Consider the following 20,488-nt stretch of genomic DNA (forward strand, 5'->3'; position numbering starts at 1 on the left):
AAGATGTAGTCCTGGCTTGAAGTCTGGCCTGCTTTCGTTTCTCTGGCGGGGACTGCGTGGGTCAGAACTTGCTGCAGTCATACACGAAAGCCCCTGAGGTGCGGTAGAGAGACTGGCTGGAGGGAAAGGCCATCTGACAGCTGCTGCTATTCCCGTTCACCGGCGAGTTGTTCAAGCCCAGCCGCTGGGACTCGAACATCTCCCGCACGGCGTGGAAGTTCTGCTGCTGCCCGGGGTAGCCGGCGGCGCTGGCCAAGTGGCCCAGGTCTCCGGCCGCCGTGGCTTGGTTCAGGTACCAGGAGGCCAGGCGCCCTTGGTGCGCGGCGGGGTGCGGGTGGTGCCCCTCCTGGTGGCCGGCCGCCGTGCTCAGGCTGCCGTGGCTAAGCGAGGAGGCGCTGCTGCTGCTGCTGGGCATGGTGTAGTCGGGCAGAGGGTCTTCCACCGGGCTGGCCCCGCTGTTGGCCAGGTGGCCGGCCCGCTCGCCTCCCCCGGCGGCGGCCGCGGCGGCGGCGGCGTACAGGCTCATGGCTTGCATGTTGCAGTGGTAGGTCCCGGAGCCCGCCGCCCCGCTGCCGGGGTTGGCGCCCTGGCTGCAGGGCGAGCTGTAGAGGGAGCTCTGGCCCGGGGAGTAGCTGCCGAGGGCCAGCGAGGGGGGGATGCCGGTCCGGGACGAGGCGGCGGCGAGGAGGCCGGAGCCGAGCTCGCTGGCGCCCTGGGGCGAGCCCCGCAGCGAGGTCATGATGTTGTCCACGCTGAAGCCTTGGCTGTGGTGCTGGTGCTGGTGCTGGTGCTGGGGGTCGGGCGCCTCCAGGCTGAGCGAGCGGCTGGAGGGGAGGCTGCCGTGGGGGCTGCTGCCGCTGGACAGGCTGCTGCTGCTGTCCGGGCTCTCGATCTTGGGCACGGCGCTGCTGAGGGCCGCCCCCCCGCCGGGAGGGGAGACGGCCTGCGGGGGGGACGCGGTGCCGTTCTCGGTCTTAATGTCCTGGATGCGGACCGGCACCGGTTGCGAGCCGGCTCCGCTCCCCGCCGCGCCCCCAGCCCCGCCGCTCTCTTGCTCGGCCTGCGCCGGCGGGTGCTGCCGGGCCTGGGGCTGCTCCTTGAGGTGCAGCCGGTCCTTCTCCTCCTTGTCCTTGACGGCGTCCTTTTTCTTGAAGCGCCGCCTCCTCCGCAGGAAGCTGCCGTTCTCGAACATGTTGTAGGAGTCCGGGTCCAGGGTCCAGTAGCTGCCCTTGCCGGGCTTCTTGTCGTCCCGGGGCACCTTGACGAAGCACTCGTTGAGCGAGAGGTTGTGGCGGATGCTGTTCTGCCAGCCCTGCTTGTTGTCCCGGTAGAAGGGGAACCGCTCCATGATGAACTGGTAGATCCCGTTCAGGGTGATCTTCTTATCGGGCGCGTTCTGGATGGCCATGGTGATGAGGGCGATGTAGCTGTAGGGGGGCTTCACCATATCCTTGGGCTGAGGCTGCGGGGTGTAAGGTCCGTAGGCTCTGGCCATGCCGGCCGGGTATTGCTCGTGGGCCGGGTGCGAATACATGCTCATGGGAGCCGGCATGGCTGTGTAGCCCCCTCCTGCAGCGGCCCGGTAATAGCTCTGCTCCCCGCCGAGGTAAGGCACGACTCCCAGCGAGTTGGGACTGGACACCGAGTAGCGAGCCTGCATGTCCTCCCGTCGGTTGCCCCCACCCTCCCCGCCGGACCAAGCGACTTGCCCTCCCCCCCCCACCGCCACCCTTCCAGGACGGGTGTCAGCAGGCGATCAGGCAACCCTCCCCTCCCCAGCCCCGCACGGAGCGGAGAGCAAAAAAGAAAGAAAAAGAAAAAAAAAAAGAAAAAAATAGCTGCCTTCTGTCTTCGGCCGGCCCGACGCGCCGGCCCCTCCACCAAGAGCCTCTCGCCGCGGAGGGGGGGGGATAAAAAAAAAAAAAAAAAAGCAACTTCCAAATGCAAAAATCAAAACCAAGCCCTGGGCCAAGCGGCTCCCGCACTCCTCCCAGCGCCGGGTTCCACGGGGATCGGCCACCAGCTGTCTGCCGAGCAGAGGTTGGGGGGTCGTGGGGGGGGGGCGCTTGTTTCTTTCTAAGGGGGGAAGTAAAAAAAAAAAAAAAAAAAAAAAATCCACCTTCCCGGTCTGCCGATGCAAACTCTCGGGATGGGTTTTTTTTTTAGGTTGGTTTTGGGTTTTTTTCAGTCTCTTTTTCGGTCGCGGGCGGCTTTGGGAAGCATTGGAAAAACTTCTGAACTTTTGAGCATCCGTCACCAAGGCGAGGACTTTTTTACGCACTTACAGTTTTTTCCCCTCCCCTCCTCCTCCGGCTGCGGAGCTCCGCCCCGCCTGGGACGGGCGGCCAATGGCAAGGGAGAGCCGGGCTCTGAATGGTGCCGGGGCGGGGGGGGAACCAACCCAAGCCAAGCCTGGCCTGTAGCAGCCGCCGCGGCAGCCCGGAGAGTTGCAGCTCTGGGACGGGCCACACACCCGTCCCTCACCCACCCTCTCCGCCACACGCATGTACCGAGTCGGCTCTCCCGCATTCCACAGCCTTCCTCCCAGCACACGGCGCGTCACTAGCCACGCAACGCGCGCACACACACACAACACACACGTTCCAATGCAGGTCGTGCGTCCGGACAACACGTTTTGCCTAGTCCTCCACGCAGAGGCACTGCCTCGGAGGACACAACTTTTCACAGGCACCTCTGCAGAGCTCGGGCCTCTCACCCTCCCCTCAGCTATGTGTCCCTGTCCTCACACCCCCCCCCCCTTCTCACACGTACCTTCTTCAGAGCTGTGTGTACCTAGACAACTTCCACACGTGCTCATAGCTCGCTTTCTGCTCCCTTTGGCGACGGAAGATCTGGGTCACCCACCCACCCCAAGCTTCACACCAGGCAGGGGACGGGGGAAGAAAGAGCCCCATTCCTAACCAGCACAACCTCCCCACAGCCCGCTGCCTGACCAAACGTTGCGGAGGGAGTCCATTCTTCCATCTGACAAGCTTTTGACGAGTCCTCCAAAGCTCCTTTTTCTCAATCAGCCATGAAGGGCTTCCCTGTCAGTTTGCAAAAGCAAGCGGCTGCTGCCTGTGCTGTTTATAAACACGGACAGATTTTCTTTGTGCTTTGTCTTTAACCGGCTTGTGCAGGTAATCTTTCCAGACCTGCTGGAGTAGTATGCTATGCTAACCCCCCTTTTTCTGCAGAGCGAGCATGCTTTTGTAGGAAAGCCATTGCAGACCGCGGAATCAGTGGCATAACAGGTGTGTTGACGAGAAAAATAAATGTGTCCAAAATTGTTTAACGGTTCTACTAGACAGACTTAATTTCTACTAATACCACCTCTGTTTAAATGACTGAAGTAATATGTGTGCTGTAAAGAAATGTTTGGATTACCATTTAAACGGGAATTAAGAATGAGGTGAGAGAAACAATGAGGACAATTCCTCATACTTATGAAAATTGTTAATGGAAATGAATAGTTTCTTGCCTGTTGAACAATGACAGCTGTTAAAGATACTGATTTGACTGAAATCCAGTCCCACACCCTTTTTGTTTTAGTCTAGTGCGCTTTACCCCTACAATTTCATCACAGTTAATAATGGGTCATTGGATGGGGACAAGCTGAAGCGCAGACGTTTGGGACCTTGTCAAGGAAAAATCGTGTTGTGTACGAGTGTTTGAGAGAGATGAGTTTCACACTGTGTCTCTCCTGGGTTTGTGACAAACTTTCACTCTGAAGGTGAGCCAAAAGACTCTTTTGGCTTCAATGATTTCAACCCTCCCCCCCCCCTTTCCTCACTTTTTACAGTAACTGATTGCTCTTGAAACCTCAAAAGGTAGAAGGGATGTGGACTTGGTAAGGGGACATGATTTGCTTGATAGTATTTTAAGTCAAGCCTCTTGAATAATTAATCAACTGGTAATCCGCAATTAAAAATGTGATGGACAAGGGGGGAAAAGTTTATATATAGATGTATATATAGAATATATACATTCTAACCTTTTGTCCATTTCATACTCAGATATAACTGTTCTATTTTTGTACTAGAGGTAAACGCTTTAATGGTGACCATGTTATTCGCTTTTGCCTGTTGTGGTTGATCTTCTGGAATCCTTTCACCTGTTCCTGTCCAGTTCCACATTTTCCCTAAATACTGAAGAATTAATAGTCTCAGAAGCATTGAATTTCGATGTCGTTGAGACATTTTTGTCTTCAAAAACTCTCATTTGCTTTACTAGAAAGAACAACATTTTAACACATACATAGAACCCAGGCCATTCGGCGTTTCCCACGATTTTACCTGCAGTTAAAACGATTTCCATGTATTTCCCATTCATTTCCACTAACCATTGTACTTTTCTGTCAAAAAAAACCCCCTATTTTTTTTATACGTTTAACAGGCCACTTTACGTTTAATGCTCACGGTTCTAATGTGAGATTAGTAGTTTGGGATGATTTAATCCAAATCTATTGCATCTAATATATTTTGCAATAGCTACTATCTTGCTTATATTACTGTGAAGTGATGCAATAACTAGTGTGTGTTAAATTACACATCTGAAAGCAGCAGCACTCTGGCTTCTCTACTTTAGGTACAAAAGTTGCCATTGTGAAACTAGTAACTGGAATGCGCAAATAGTTTTTGGAAAAACAGTTTTATAGAAGCAGAACGATCCGTTTTCTTACTGGTTTAATTTTGGATACAATCCAGGAAAAGTAATTTGTGTTTGTGTTTTACATACTCAAGCAGGACAGGAATGAATTTCAGATGACTTGTTTATTTGTTATTTATTGTCATCCGCCATGGCCTCTGGATGTAGTTTTGGGCATGTTTTTGGTGTGTGACAGAAACGAAATAGTTTGATTAAGGCTAACAATCGTGTATATTGTGGAACCCAAATCCCCCTTGGAATTACTTATTCAGTGTCCTTTTTAAAGCGGTGCAAAGCGCAGTCAAGTCATTTTGGGGGCGTTTGTTCCATTTACTTTTAACCTTATTTACTTAGATGATGAAAAGATAATATCACAGAGACACAATGAAGGAATAACATTTAAAATGGTTAAAGCCAACAAGTGGATCACAAACAATTTCCTCTCCACTCAAAGACCTAGTGGTGAAATGTTCTTCAGCCTCAGGCTATTTATGTTTATGCCTACTCAGAGCTTCACCCGCTCTTGGCTTCAACATCACAGCACTATCCCTGCAATTTACACCCCTATCACCCTTCCCAATCCCGGTTCCTTGAATCTCAGGATAAGGATTTCCATGTTTCCCAAACCGTGTGCAGTTCATTTGGGGGGAACTGTACTATGTCCTTTCGGGGGAAAATATACTGTGGTTCAGCACCTGTAAACTTCTTGTACCAGTTAAACCTACTCAAATCGATCTATATTGCTGCTAGAAATGGGTAATTTCCTATCTATATTGTAGTTATTACAAATACATTATTTCCGATCTTTACACATAAAATTAACAGCAGAGAATTCCAGAGAAAGTCCGTTTTAATGGCAGATAATTAACCAAATTAATAATCGTTAGCTAATCTGATTGTTATTTCATTAATGCATCGCCCATTGTTACTGTACAGTTAGATAGTCTTTGAAGCCAGGGAGAACTTCTTAGTTTTTCATCTGAATTAAATAAATAATAATAATAAACCTCTAGCATTGTTTGGCTTCCTATTCCAGTGGAATAAGAAGTGAATTTCCGTTTGAGCTGGGATAAGAGGACTTGGTGATTTATTTAATAAACAGAAAAACTTAATGTCGTCTTTTAAATCCACAAGGTAGATACATTTAACAATCTACAACGAAAAATCGGGCGCATAGATTGTTTTGTAAACGGTGCTTCCCATCTTCCCCCAATTGGCAAAATATTACTTGGTTTTACAGAAAAAATATTGTTCTCTGAAAAATAGTTGGCGACTGAAGGATGACATGAACATAGCATCAAAACCTTAAAAATACCTATGTGTTACAGGAAACTTTGGATTTTTGGAGTCAGTTATTGAAATGCAGGTCTAATCGCTTTAAAAATCAAGTTCACAGGGAAATAAAATAACTCAGGGCGTTTTCTAACCTCGGCATCTGTAAAGTGCGAATAGCTGGGGGAAGATGGGAAATTAGGTCTCTCTTAAAACGATGAGAAATATCCAGGGCTGAATTTATCTCCTATTTCTCTTCAAGGTCCATCCCCTGTCTCTTTTGTATTCCCTTTCCTTCCTAGCTTACTTCCTTTCCCCGTCTCCCAGAAACTCTAGGGAGGGGCAGAAAAAGTGGAGGGGGCTGAATCCATTGGGTTCAGCGGGATCCCGTAACTGTACACGCACACCGACAAGTGGCACGGAGACATTGGGAAATCCTGTTAGCAGCACAGAACCGGTCTTGTTGCGGGAACTAAGGGGCGGGGAAGGGAGAGACGGATTTGCTCGAACTGGTTTATTTAGGTTAGAATGACGCGCCGGTTCCTCGCTGGTGAAGTCTGGGGGGGTAGGTGTCTAGCGAGCCAGGGGGTAACAGACAGGCAGTTCAGGGGGAGGATGCCAAAGAGAGTTTGCCACCCGCCTCTGGTTGCATGAGTCACTGGGTTTCCACGCACCCGTTTGGAAGCTCATCCTTGGGACGGGGTGTTTTTTTTTTTGGTTTTTGGTTTAAAAGCACCGTCCCCTGCTGCAGTAAATCAAGCCAAAGCAGGCGGCTCGCCCGCCGAGCGATTTGCCGGGGACGCTAAAAGCCCTCCCCACCCTCGGCAACAGGCATTGGCAAATGCGGACGGGATGCCGCCTGCGGCCGCTTCTAGAGGACGGGCCGTGCGGAGCAGAGAGGGGCTGATGCACCTCGGAAAGCAAGAAGCGGTGGACGCAGTTGAGCTGCTGTCGCCTCGCAGGCGGGCGGATACGCGGAGCCTCTCCTCTGGGTCTTTCTTTCCTGTGGCTGCTTCGAGCAGCCCCGACACATTCACCCTCCATCTGCCTTTTTTTTTTTAAACACGACTCCAGTTCCCATCCCCGCACTGCTTACATTCCCATCGCCGATGCGGCTCGCCAGAGGCGTCCAAGGCACGTATCCTGTTGCTACTGTTACCTCCCGCCCGCCCCGCTCCTCCCTGGGGCGATGATGTCCCGTTTCCTGCACGTGGCTTGGGGTTGGACTTGCTGCATATGCAGCCGCCCAGCGGGCAGGGGGCCTCTGGGTCTCCAGGACGGTCGCTCTAACTTTTTTTTTCCCCCCAGCTGGCGACCACCTGAGCAATTGGTTCAGGCGCTTCGTGTGGCTGCAGCGCCCCCTGATGGGCCAGGGCAGACACATTCCTCGAGTCCCAGGGCGCCGCCCCCTTCCCTCCGCCTCCACCTATGGGATCCCCTGTCCCCCACTCCTCCATTTGCCGGCCATTCGAGAAGCAGCAAGTGGCAGGAAAGCCCGGACTTAAGCAGGCTCGCTGAGCAGGCGCCTCACTGAGCAATGAGATCCCAAACCTCTCCGGCCGGTGTATGAGGGGGCCTCCCCTTGGACTCTTAGCTGGACATTCCTCCCTAGTTTCTTTCAGTAGTGTGGCAGGGCTGCTGGTGCCAGGATGTGAGAGAGAGACAAGCTGAGTGAGGTAATAAGTAATATCTTGTATTGGACCAACCGCTGTTGGTGAGAGAGACAAGCTTTGGAGCTGCACAGACCTGAAGAAGAGCTCTGTGTTATCCACCACTTGCCTCTCTCACCAACAGAAGTTGGGTCAATAAAAGACATTACTTCCTGCACCTTGTCTCTCTCATTCCTCCCTAGCACATTCTCAGTGCTCCCGGACAACAAACACACATGCACACACGCATCCTGCCAATGCCCCTACAACCCACACTAGCCTACACTCCCTTCCCAACCTGGAAACTGCCCCGATAAACACACACCACACCAGCCAACATAACTCCCAACCCACAGACACACAATAAATATAACCTCCTCAACCAAAACACACCTTCCTGCCTATCCACATCCAAACTCCCCTGCACGGCTATCATCCTCCAACAATCGCCAAGTATTCCCAGCCAAACTACCTCACACCAGTCAAATAAGCCACGCATCCACACCCCATCAGCCAGTTGCTCCCCCGCCTCAACATCCCCTAGTCCTACCCAAACCCAGTAAATTCCAAACAACCATCCTCAATGCACATTAACCAATTACAGCACTTGCCCTTTCAACACTGACCCTCGATGACACCCACTCCCTCCTCCCCACTCCAAAAAGGAAAAACAAACAAACAAAAAAAAACGCCCTAGGCCCTTCTTCAGTGGAGGAGTTTGATTTTAGCCACAAGGCACAAACTTCTTGAAACTTCTTAATAACCTCTAGTTATTACATGTGACCACTCCAGGAAAGCAATGCCACTCCAGCACCGTCATGATTTTCCAGGCAATGCCAAGGAATGCTTTCACTGGTGGCCAGGTTTACCAATAAAAGCTGCAAAGGAAAAGTGCTGGTTTCCAGGAAAACGAACTTCTTCTGTGTTTTAATCTCCCCCTTTTCTTCCTAATTACCAAACACTAAACCTCCAAAGAACAGGCTTCAGAAAACTAAGTACTAATGAGGAGCTAAATTCTTCTGGCAACTCCAGAGGGAAGTAACATACACATTTACATATAGTGAGGCATTTATACACACCCACACACTTTAGCTACATACAGTTATCAGCACAGAGATTTAATAACATGTATGCACATACATAGATTCATGCAGATATTCATCCACAGACACACAAATAGTTATTTAGCACAGGTATTTGCACACAAGTAGACCCAATAGACATATAGATGTCTATACACAGAAAAAGGGCTAGCTATGCTAAGAATATTTAATTTGTAAAGGAAAAGAGTAAGATAAGGCAGAAGAATTTAAAATAATGAATGGTACTGAGAAAGTTGATAGAACCTTCCTAGCTACCATTTCCCATAAAACAGGAGCAAGAGGACACTGAATTAAAAGGCAACAGACATAGAAAATATGAGGATTTTAAAATGCAACATATAATTAATGCATGGAACTTTCTGCTGGAGGATAAGAATAGAATCTGTAGTTTACACTAGGCTAGGATTAAACTATAGGGCTATCTGGACTCTTACTTTAGGCCATAAACATATTAACAATTAAGGCAAGAAGAAGTCATCATCCATCTCCCACACCACTTTGCACTTTCTCCCCACTTTTTCCAATTCTCCTCTCCCTGCATCCTTAAGGATATGTGTACTCGTTTTTTAAATCTGAAGCAGGAAGTCAGGCAGGATGGGACTGTGGATGGTTCTAGACAGAAGTTCTGCACTAAAGAAGACAGAGAATGAGAGAGAAGCTTTAGCGATATTACTGTTTTATTTTTTCTAATTGAGCTTTTTGTTCAGTCTGTGGAGAGAGTGACTCTTTCTGTGATTCTTTACCATTTAGCGTATGATTTTAGCTTCTTTTTTCCCCCCGACCAGCAGTTGATGGAAGCATTGCTTGGTCATTTTACTTATATCTGCCAAGTTCAAGCACTGCTGAGAATGGTTGCCCACCTGTGGTGGGGAATATGCTTTATCTTTAGAGAAGGCAGTTGAGCCCAAGTTGCCTGTGTCTGTTGCTTTGCACAGCAGAAGAGGCTGTAAACCTAATTCTAATAATCAGATTATCAACTTGGAAGCATTTCATTTTGTAGCTGCAAATGCACATTTGTCTTTTACTGAGTCAGATGAAAATGCTGATAGTTTTTTTAAAAGGCAGTTGTTTTTAAGGGTTTAGTTTGGTAGCCGTTAATGTAGACTCTTAGCACCTCAGCAACTGCATACATTTAACATCAGGTTTTATACATATGGGTGTGTGACATATATGTGGATGGATAAATATATATTCGTTTTGGTAAATTTTATGGCATTTAATGCCATAAATTACATATGAGGGGATTATTAAATTGGGACATCCTGGTGCATGCCTTTTGCCCTAATTAAACAGAATGATTAATTAATAGAAAACACCATTTCAGTATTAACGAAGCTTTCTGGTAGGTTGAACTGAGTTCCTGACATATGGGACAGGCTAGGGATAGAGAATGAATCTGTTGCTGCAGGCCCACTGGCAGGCAGTTTGCTCTTTGCACATCTACTAACAGCCAGTTCTGCCTGTTAGAGAGATAGGGTGGGTGAGGTAATATCTTTTAGTGGACCAACTTCTGCTGGTGAGAGAGACAAGCTTTAGAGCTTACACAGAGCGCTTCAATTGCTGCCTGTTTCGTTACTAAGGAAGAACTGAAAATGTTTTAAGAGAAGAAGATACAGGACCATTTTTAGACTGAGACACAAAAAACCCAAACAGTATTAAGAACCACTAAAGCACCTTGAAAGATCCCAAATTAAGTGGAATTACCATACGCATAAAGATGTAGTCATTGTTAGTAAATGTCATTGATTTTCAGTTCAGATACCCCAGTTAGCTGGATTACCTGAGAGGCATGTCTAAAGGAAGTAGAGTGAGCTGCCTGTGGTGATGTGTGGGTTTGTTTATGTAAATGACTATCTTTTTCAAAAGTGACTAGAGAGTTTAGGTGCCCAACCTGAGAAACCTTAAGGATGGATGGGGTTTTGGGAGGGGGGAGTTACTCAGCACTTTTTGAAAATCAGTCCATTTTCAGATGCTTCAAGTCGGGCACCCCAAAATTGAAGTACTCAAAATCACTAGCCACTTTTGAAAAACTCTGTGTGTGTGTGTGTGTGTGTGTGTGTGTGTGAGAGAGAGAGAGAGAGAGGAGTGGGGTTCACCCCACTTCATTTACACATGCCTAATGTCTTGAGCTTTGGATGTTTAGAAAAAAAGCGGTGCTGGGGATATCTCCTAACGTATATTTTTAGAGGCCTCGGCCAGTTCAGAGCCCTATTGTTTTCAGATGCAAAACGTTTTGTCAAATGAAACATGCCACATATTTAGGTGGAAAGTTAGGCATGAGCTATATCGCTTCTTACATCAGTACTGCCTTCTTAGCTAGTTGTTTATGATTCAAGCTCGACATCTAAAGCTTGGGTTCAGGAGTAACAGAATACTAACAGGGCTATGGAGAAGGCCTTCTAAGACACTTGTTGCACTGGCCCTGAGCTGAGTTTGCCAAATGAGTTTTCAAAGAGAGGGAGAAGGATCTAGGATTAAACCCAATCATCTTGCTCTCTTTCATATTTGCCATCTACATCATTATATCGGCAATTATCCTTGTAGTCAGGAGAGCTCTTTAAAAGGAGTCTGCATTTGAGGAGTAGGTTTTCTGTGGCAATTGGTAATGCTTTGTCTGGCCACTCATGTGCTTCCCTCCCAGAGGTGAGTTTGCACTTCATCCATGTACTGAATGGAGTGAAGAAAACCCTCCATCACAACCATGGCTTCCAACATGTGCCAAGTCTGTTTGTCTATTATGTCTTTTTGGACTGTAATTTTTACAGGGCAGGGGCTGTATCTGATTTTATGTGTACTGTGCATAACACAGTGCGGTCCTCCTGATCCTTATTTGAGCCTTTGTGTGGCTATTTCACTGCAGAAAGCCATAGACTACATGCCCTTCTGACTAACACTGTACAGCTAGGGAAGTGCACAGTTAAATTGGTACAAAGATTTGTGATTTAGATTCCTTTTTTTATTCTCCCTTTTGCTTTCTACTTTTCCTTAAAAATGGGGCCAGATCCTCAAATCACTAAACTGAATTACATCAGCAGTGCAGCTGGCTCAGGGAAATTACAATGTAAACACCTGTTCCAGCTCAGCACTGAGGCTGAGCAATTAATTAGGTAGGAGTCAAGACACTCAAATGTTAACATATTTACAGTATGGGCAACTCTGCCATACTGCATATATGTATTTTGCAACTAAGTGCCTTTAAGCACCACATCTTTAAGCACCAAAATCTGCTGCAGTCTACCCACAGCATTGGAATTGACTGCTCTCTATTTCCAGGGTAAAGACTATCCATTAGTAATTGCAATGTGAAATGGTGGCCAGTCATAGCTTTTTGCAGTACAAAAGTTGACTTAAATAATCCTTCAAAACTGTTAATATCATAGAGCCCAGTTCAACAGCTATTGAAGTCCATGGAAAGACTCTCCTTGACTTGAATGGGAGCTGAATCTGGCCTGTAAAGCATAATCTTTTATCATTTCCACTTTTTAAAAACTTTATCAAGCACGTTCAGTAGGAATCTGGGAGTGCTGCCTAACTACTAGCTCACTTTGCCCAGGGAAATATGTAACTATAAACTGAAACATGATGCTGAAAATGAAGTTTCATAGAATGTGTTTAGTCTAGCTGCAGATGAATACTGAAAGTATGTGTTAGCAAATCATTTCTTTGACAATCAATGGGAAAGAAAAATGATTGAATAAATTCTTTGACAATTATTCTTTGACCGTCTCTAGAATAAAATATTGCAAAAACAAATTGCTAATATTTATTCAACAACAAAAACACCAACTTTTGTCAAATGAATTATTAGTAATGGTTTTGACTACTCTGGGTTAGTCTAATTTTCTATTGTTGTTATGGTCACAGAGAAAAGGAAGGTATTTTAGCAGTGCCTGCATTTGCTGTGTATATGTATCTAATCTGTCTGTCTGTTAGTTACATTCTACTGAAAAATTGCATATTAGACCATGATCCTGCAGACAGTTTTCCACATGCTTAATGTTATGCACATGAGTAGTCTCACTGAGGCTTTAGAAATGTGTGCAAGCTCACAGAATGCACACACTGTCCTTTACGACACATGTCCCTCCCCAACTCCTGCCACGTACCATGTGCAGTATTGTATTGCGTACTATGGACCAGGCTGGGTTGGAAGAAGCTATCCCTGTAAAAGATAAGGCATATTTTATTGGGATTGCTGCAATCTCCATATGTGATGATGCAAACTGAAACATAGTAGCTGAATTGCTGTGCAGAAGCTGTTTATTATTTTTTTTTGTGAGAGAGGATACTGAGTTGTCTTTATTAGCTGGACTTGACAGACAGATGGAGGTGTTTTGCTTGGGGACAAAATTTACAGTTTGCATTGTAATTTAATGAGCTGCCCTGCATCTTTTCCCACATTTCCTCCTACACCACTTCCTGCTCCCTACTCTCCACCCAAGCTTCTTTTCTGACACTCCCTTTGTCTTTTTCGCCCACTACCACCATCATGCCTTCTTCTACGGCACTGTAAACACTTAGAACAACTTCCTAATTAACATTTTTCCAGGCTTGGTCTCTCTGGCACCTCCTTAACAAGAAGTCTTGAAAACTTGCCTATCCTGTGAAGGTTTGAAGCTGCAAGACAATCCACGTTCATTCTGAATTGCTCCACTGAGCCAAAGCATATTGAAATAATGGTCATTCCAGTGTTATTGATGTCAGTGGGCTTTGGATCGGACCCTTAGATTTTGAGTACTTGGGAGCAGGAAAGTTGTTCTGGATTTGAATGGCCTCATTTCCAAAGAAGTGCTGAATACCCACAAATCCCATTGAAGTCAAGGGGAGCTGCAGACACGTTAGCACCTTTCATAATCAGGCTTGGCTGGTGCACTTTACCTGTTGCAGAATGTTGCACTATGATCGAAATACATAATCATTACAATGGTCTGCGCATCTCGAGAGAGAATTTTTAGCAGTTTGTTTTATTTCAGCTCTTTGGTTGTATTTAATTCCATTCCATTGTAATTATATATTTGATTTTGTTTCAGTGGGGAGCAGCCCTTCAAGTGTGCATCTGGCTGGAAGGGTGTGAGAGAGAGGCAGGCTTTAAATAAAAACTTAACAGACAGCACGTCTCCATCCAGGATCGTGAGGATCCTCCAAGGCAAGGATCTTCTGCTCATCAGTCCCTGCAAAAACCCTACTGCCAGAACTATCCCAACTGCCAGCAATTCCAAGAAGCCCTCTTAAAGTGAGGGAAGGGGTGTCCTACACTGTGAAGCAGGCTGAAACTTGCTCTGTCCCATGAGTATAGGTGTCACACCCTACACCCAGCCTACTTTCTGACCTATCCACTCCATGTACATGGAATGGAGACCACACGCCCTCTGTGGGTTCGGGGCTGCTGCAGAGCAAGCGAATGCAGGGGAGGCCTCAGTTTTTAACCAGTTCTTTCTCTGGGAAACATCCCAATACATTCCAGGGGGTTTTGTGTGTTTAAGGACCACAGGATTTGCCACGACTGTAGTTCTGTTATTGATGCACAAGGATACAGTGAAGTGAGTTAAATGCTTTGCTATGGATCAAATTCGGAAGTGATCGCTCAGGGCTATGTCCTCAATGTTCAACACAGCTGAGGTGAGGAGCAAAACAGATTTTTAAGCCAGCTGGGCATTGGCATAATTTAGAGCAGCCTCCTTGGGCTTTACATCTGGCTGTCACAGACTCTTTCAATTGCCTATGCCGGAAGCCAGGGAATGCATGGACACTCTTGCCCTGTGTTCTTTACCCTGGCTACACTCTCAGGCTGGGGAACTGGGATAAGCTCTCCTATGACAGCCTGATAGCACTGAAGGATTCTGCAATGCATTAGCTGGTTAAGCCAGCTTCCAGCAGCACAAACCAGCCTTAACAATGCTAGAGATATGGCCCTTTGTTTTTACTTTGTCCTTATTCTAGCAGAACCCCCTATTGAAGTCCTCGGGTAAAGGCTGAGTAAAATCTGAGTTCAGGATTTGGTGCTATAATATTGATTGAATATAATATTGTGTTACTTTGTTTCTTAGATGAGTAGATTTCCCTCTGTGCATTATTAAAGGATCGACCTTGCAAGATGCTGAGCCTTCTGAGCTCCTACTGAAGGCAGAGAGAGCTGAGGGCAATCAGTACCTTGCTGGAATAAGCTCAAAAGCTGGAAGGACATAGCCTGATAAAAAAGGTCGGTTCCAGTTCACCACTAGATTTAGCACAGGTTTTAGTACATTTGTTCTCTCACAGAAAGGACCAAGCGCCCATTTCTCTTGCAAATGAGAAGCTTTCCCCCTTTATAAATATGGAAAACAACTCCTCCTTACCCCTTTGCAATAGTATTATGTAGTCATAATAATTGCAATTCTCAGTACTTGTATCTATGCTGCTAATCTGCAAAGCACTTAATGAGCACAAACTACCCATTATGATGCAGCAAAGTAATGTGGCACCCTGTGTAGGCAGAGAGTCATGTAAGAGTGCTCCAGTGCACATATGCATGAAGGGCACAGGGAGCGTGTGCCTCCGACTGCACAAGTCCCCGCTCCTGCAGATCTAGAGGGATCTGCATGGAGTGACTGCTTCCCTGTATAATTTGCAAGCCAGTATCTCAGCACTCCTGGAATATTTGGCTCATTAGTTTTTCTGCTACTGGTCTGTTTGCCATGTCTGTTTGGTTCTTGACCCCCCCTCCCCCAAGAGGATGTTGAAAGGTGTAGAACCAAAGCTGATGCTGTTGTGAGTGGATTTTTCAGCTGGGCTCCATAGGGTTTAGTAGCTGTTCTTCAGTTCCAATGCCTTTCTGGCTGAGCATGATTGCAAAGTTTTCTGCTGAATCTTAACTACATCTTGCCCATGGTGCAAAACTCATGGGAAAACAGGAGCACACAGCATTGCCATTACTTCCCTGCTTCGGTTGCAGCTATTCTTTCTGCTTCTTTTGTCATCCCAAGCCACAGAGGGGAGAATCTGTTGTGGTGAATTTGCAGTGCGGGAAGAAGGATTTTAAGGTATAATTTTACTGGAAAGTCAAATTTTCAAAGGGCCTCATCTTTGTCTTATTTTTGTGTGGAAAAAAATGGATATTTACACATGCAGAATAGCAATTTTTTTGCTCCTCTTTACTACTTGTGCATCCAACAAAACCCATTTGTTCTTTATGCATATAAACAAGGTTACTGTGTGTGTGAAGTCTATCTTCTGAGTGCAGAAATGAAAGTGTACAAAGCCGCATGCATTAGTGTTTCCATGTGCAAAGTAACCACATGCAGAAATGATGGTTATGTATTGAATATTTGACTCAGACTGCTTAGGTAATTTCAGGAGGCTTTTACACTTCACAATTCAAACAAAACCCCATACTCTATTATTGCAACCTCCATTTCCTGGAGAAACATGCTGTTCTTTGTGGATATTTGTAGTTGCTGCTCTTGGTGAGGAAAATAAATGTAGTATAGATCAATGCACACAGCTGTATTTTTTTCTAAACAAACTAGCTTTGTTTTTGCTTTTATTTTAGGGTAAAGCGGTTTTTTGGAGACAAGTGTTGTGATGGTCCTAGCGGGAGGTAAGCATGGCAAGTCTGTCTACACTGCCATTTTGTTGCTTGTCTTATTTGTAGGGCTAGAGAAAACGTGGAATCATAAAATAAGGGCATATAATGGTGCTGTCTCTGATCATGTGATCAGTGAGGTTTATGAGATTACCTCTTGCCAGATCATGTGATTTTTATTGTGAATCATGCCATGCTTTTTTCTTTTCATAAAGCCCCAGCTCCTGAAATCAATTGATTAGATGAGAATCTCAGCTTTCAGTTAAAAAACAAAAAAGTGTCTAGTCCATGGAGTTGCAGAAAAAAGCTGCCAGCAAATGTGAAGCTGAGCGTGCTTTAAAGGTTTAGAAACCAGGAGGCAAATAAAAAGAATCTGAAGTTTATTATTTTAAAAATCGCAGGATATGTAAGGGCCTGTCTCCTGGTGCTTTTTGAATGCTTGGGATTGGCAATATTGTGAAAGGGTTAATTTCTAGAAGCCGGCTGCTTCCAAAATGGCAGTGTGCCCCGCCCTCTGGGTCATCCTGTGGGTAAAGAAAGCAATAGGAGTGTTTTTTTGAGTTACAAAGCTTAAATCCTCCGACGTCTTGCTGCTGCTGAGGTTATGCAGATGGAGTTTCTGTGAGACCAGAAAAAACTGGAACCTTCCCTCTTGCTCATGCAGTTCCAATTAAGCTCAATCAATTAATTGTTCGCTCCTCATAAAGTAATTTGTTATCTTCTCCTTCTAATTCACCTGCAGGTGCTTTAATAATTGTTCAGACAGACACAGCAATCAGCTGTTCTGAAGGAGGAATAGGGTATGTCTACGTGCAGCTGGGAATGAGCCCTTAGGCTTGAGAACCCAAGCTCCACCCTGAGCCAGGACATCCACACTGCTATCTTTAGTGTGCTAGATGGAGACCGGCTCACAGGAATCTGTCTGCCTGAGCTGGGAGGCTTGCTCCTAGCTGCAATGCACACGTACCTCAAGTGTCTCTTTCTGCTGATTTCTGCCTGTCGTGACTTTATGCCCTTCATCCTCCCAAAATCCTGATCATGTACAATGAGTGTTTGGGGAGCCAATGTTTCTGCTTCCAACTGAAATGGAATGTACATCCTAATCTGAAAGGCCTCGTCTGCATACCAAATGTGTACCACTTTAACTATACTGATATTCTCATATGGCAGGGGAATAAGCTATACTGGTATAGGGCACCCTTATACTGGTGTAACTGTGTTCATTTTAGGGGTTGTATCAGTGTAAGTATATCAGTTAAAAATCACTCCACTGACTGACATAATTACAACCATGCAAAAGCTATGGCAAGAGTTTGGGCGGAAAGAGAAAAGATTGGATACATGTAGAGTGATGGAAGAGATTAGATCAAACAGACACAGATCAGTGTTAAAAGGCTGACTGACGGAGTTCGACAGACTGAAGCAGGAAGAATAGATTGCAGGGAGTGGTGAGGATAAAAACCCTGACAATGCAGTCCTTAACTCAGATTGCACACACCTTAATTTCAATGGGACATCTCCCTTCATAAGGATTGTAAAATCAGGTCCATAAATTAGAGTGGCCTGATTTAAAACTGAGATAGGTGTGAAGTTATCTCACCATGAAATAAAAAAACCTGGAAACATTTAGGTCTGCTCTGTGCTTCAATGTTTTACCTTTATTACTATGTTGGTTGGGGTGTGATGTTTTTACTGAAATTGTTATGCTGGGACAAGCCCTGATGTGGATGCAGTTATACCAGTATGTAGGTGACTTATACCAGTATAGTGTATTCCATTTCTCGTTCCAGCATAAGCTATACCAATATAAGCATTTTATGCGGGTATCATTGCATCCACACTGAAAGCATGTGTGTCTTCCACTTTAACTATACCAGCATAGTTAAAGTGGCAAAACTTGCTAGTGAAGACAAGACCTGAGTCTGAATATCAGTGAGATCGGTTTGGCTGCGTAATAGTTTCCCAAGGAAAGTGGTGAAAACCAAACCACCTACGATGTTTAAAACTGGGTTGGACAAAATGCAGAACATGCTATGGAAAGTAATGTACTGTGACAGAGGAAGTTTCTAGATTATCCAATGGGTCATTTCCACCTCTGCTTTTATTATAATAGTGTGTGGAGGTGGGATGGCGGGGGAGAGAGAAAAGACTGCTCAGACTTATAATACAGGAACTTTAAGCCACCTTGGCTCCTCCCCGATCCTGGGCTGGGTGTAGGGCCCCCACATGAGGGGGGGGGAAAGGGTACACTTTACCAAGGTCCTGGGCGGTCTGGTCCAGGCTGCAACCCCCATTACCATGAGGAAAAATTTTTCATGGCTCATGAAATTGTATGTATGGGATGAGGGATTGTGGTATGTGTGTGGGAGGAGGCCAGTGTTACAAGTTTGTACTGGGCCCAAAAGAATTATGCTTGGGCCCTGGCTGGGTGTACTCCAGGCTAGTCCCCCAGCCTATATTGGCTGAAGGCTGCTTAATTACTGTGGCTTCTGATGGCGCCAAGAGGCCATTGTGACAGCTGGAATCACTGGGCACAGGGATGTTCCAGCAATGCCCCCTTTGCGTGGGTCCGCCCCTTAGCCTGGCTGTAGGGAATGGGGCACGAGTGTTAGGAGCTATTATGTTGGTTGTAAACTAATCAGCTCTCCTGGCTTTTGGGTTATTTGTACTGGTGGAGTGGTGCAAAGCAGCCCTACTGAAAGGGAGGATTGGGTCCCTGGTGTTATCTCACATTGAGTATTTTAATAATCTATTTGTCTGCCATACTACTTACATAACTCTTATTGGAATAGTCTTGCCTCAGACACACTAATCATGGGACTGAGAGTCTAGACAAGATTAGTTAGGTTCAGACTGGTTTTAATCCTCCTATGTTGCATTTTGTCTTGTGTCCCTCTCTTCAGGATTACCTCACTGTTGTGCACTGCATTTTGGTCTGGCAGGCTGAGGTGCGTGGAGGTCCCAGGAATTAGATTGAATGAACGCTGAGTAGCTGAGGATGGAGAGCACACAGATCCAGACTAGGGGTGCAAGAGAAGTAGGGAAGGAAGGCAGTTGTATGTGAGTTATTTGTCTGGTTCTACTAGGCCAATTCTGTGTGAGCCTGCGGGACAAAAGGTGCTGGACTTGCAAACTATAGAAGGACTTTGTCACTTGAGCTCGTCTTTGGGTAAACTCTTCTGGGAAGAGCTTCTATTATAGGAGAGAGTTCTTTTGGGGAACAATAGAAGATGATCTAGAATTACCTTATGCTAAATGCACTTATATTAGAATATGGAACCTAAGAGTCAGGAGAGAATAAACAAAACGAAAAAGGAAAGAAAATTGTAAAGAAAAGCTAAGAAAACCTGTTATTGTTCAGCTTCTCCTCACCTCCTTAAAAGTTCATTATAAAAGACTAATTATTCATTATTCATTAGTATAAAGGACTTGCATGGCATGCTTGGCAAAATCATCTCTCTCTCCTTCAAAAGGCGTTCCAGATTTTGTGCCTTGTTATCACAAGCCTTGTTGTTATGATTTAGTTATACATTGAGAGTGATATAAGTTTCCTGTGACATTGTCTTCACTAGAACTGAATCTTTGCTTTGGAAAACAGGACCGGAGCTTCTGGTTCATCACTTTTCAGCCCCAAATGAAAAAGTTTACAATGGTTGTTCAAGTCCTCGCCACCAGCCCTAATGGATCTGACAGTTGAAAAGACTGAGGTGGAGCAGTAGTTCCACCTACTGGTAAGAAGGAAATAAGACACGTTGCAGGAGCTGGGGAAGTCATAGTGACCTTAAAGGCCCACAACACAAGCACAAAGACATTTTGTGGAATGGTATGTCTGCTTTAACAGGCAGCAGTAGAGTATTTTGGCCTTGTAGTCTGTTTGTCAATTGACTTAGGTTAGTATTAGTCTCTACAACTTGAGAGCCCAAAAAGGGAATACACACGGGACGGTGGCTGGCAAAGTAAAGCTGTAAAAGAACAAAATGTTGTGCTCTTGACAATAAAATGGGAAAAATCAACAAAAGCTTGAAGAAATTAGTACATTTGAATGTGGTAAGACTATGAAATTATTAAATGCCTTGAATCCAAGGATCTCAAAGCATTTTACAAATGTATGTATTTTCAGCCTTAGTTTACTGGTGGGAAAAGTGGGACACTAAGAGGGAGGGGCCCACAATTTTGATAGGTGGCCTCTAATTCTGATCCGGGGGCCTGGTTTTCCGAGATGCTAAACATTGTCAACTCCAAATGGCATCAAAATG

At 45.8% G+C, this 20,488-nt stretch overlaps 1 protein-coding gene across 1 annotated transcript; it reads right to left on the reverse strand.

The window, feature by feature from the left end:
* Positions 1-2,274, reverse strand: FOXC1 (forkhead box C1). Its single transcript, XM_067562593.1, has one exon. It carries the CDS (start codon positions 1,658-1,660, stop codon positions 62-64), a length of 1,599 nt encoding a protein of 532 aa, XP_067418694.1. The 5' UTR covers positions 1,661-2,274; the 3' UTR covers positions 1-61.
* Between the last annotated feature and the right edge of the window lie 18,214 nt (positions 2,275-20,488).

Source organism: Emydura macquarii, unplaced genomic scaffold (assembly GCF_026122565.2).
Source record: "Emydura macquarii macquarii isolate MOO-44397 ecotype Brisbane River unplaced genomic scaffold, CSIRO-AGI_Emac_v2 contig_2452, whole genome shotgun sequence".
Classification (NCBI taxonomy): domain Eukaryota; kingdom Metazoa; phylum Chordata; order Testudines; family Chelidae; genus Emydura; species Emydura macquarii.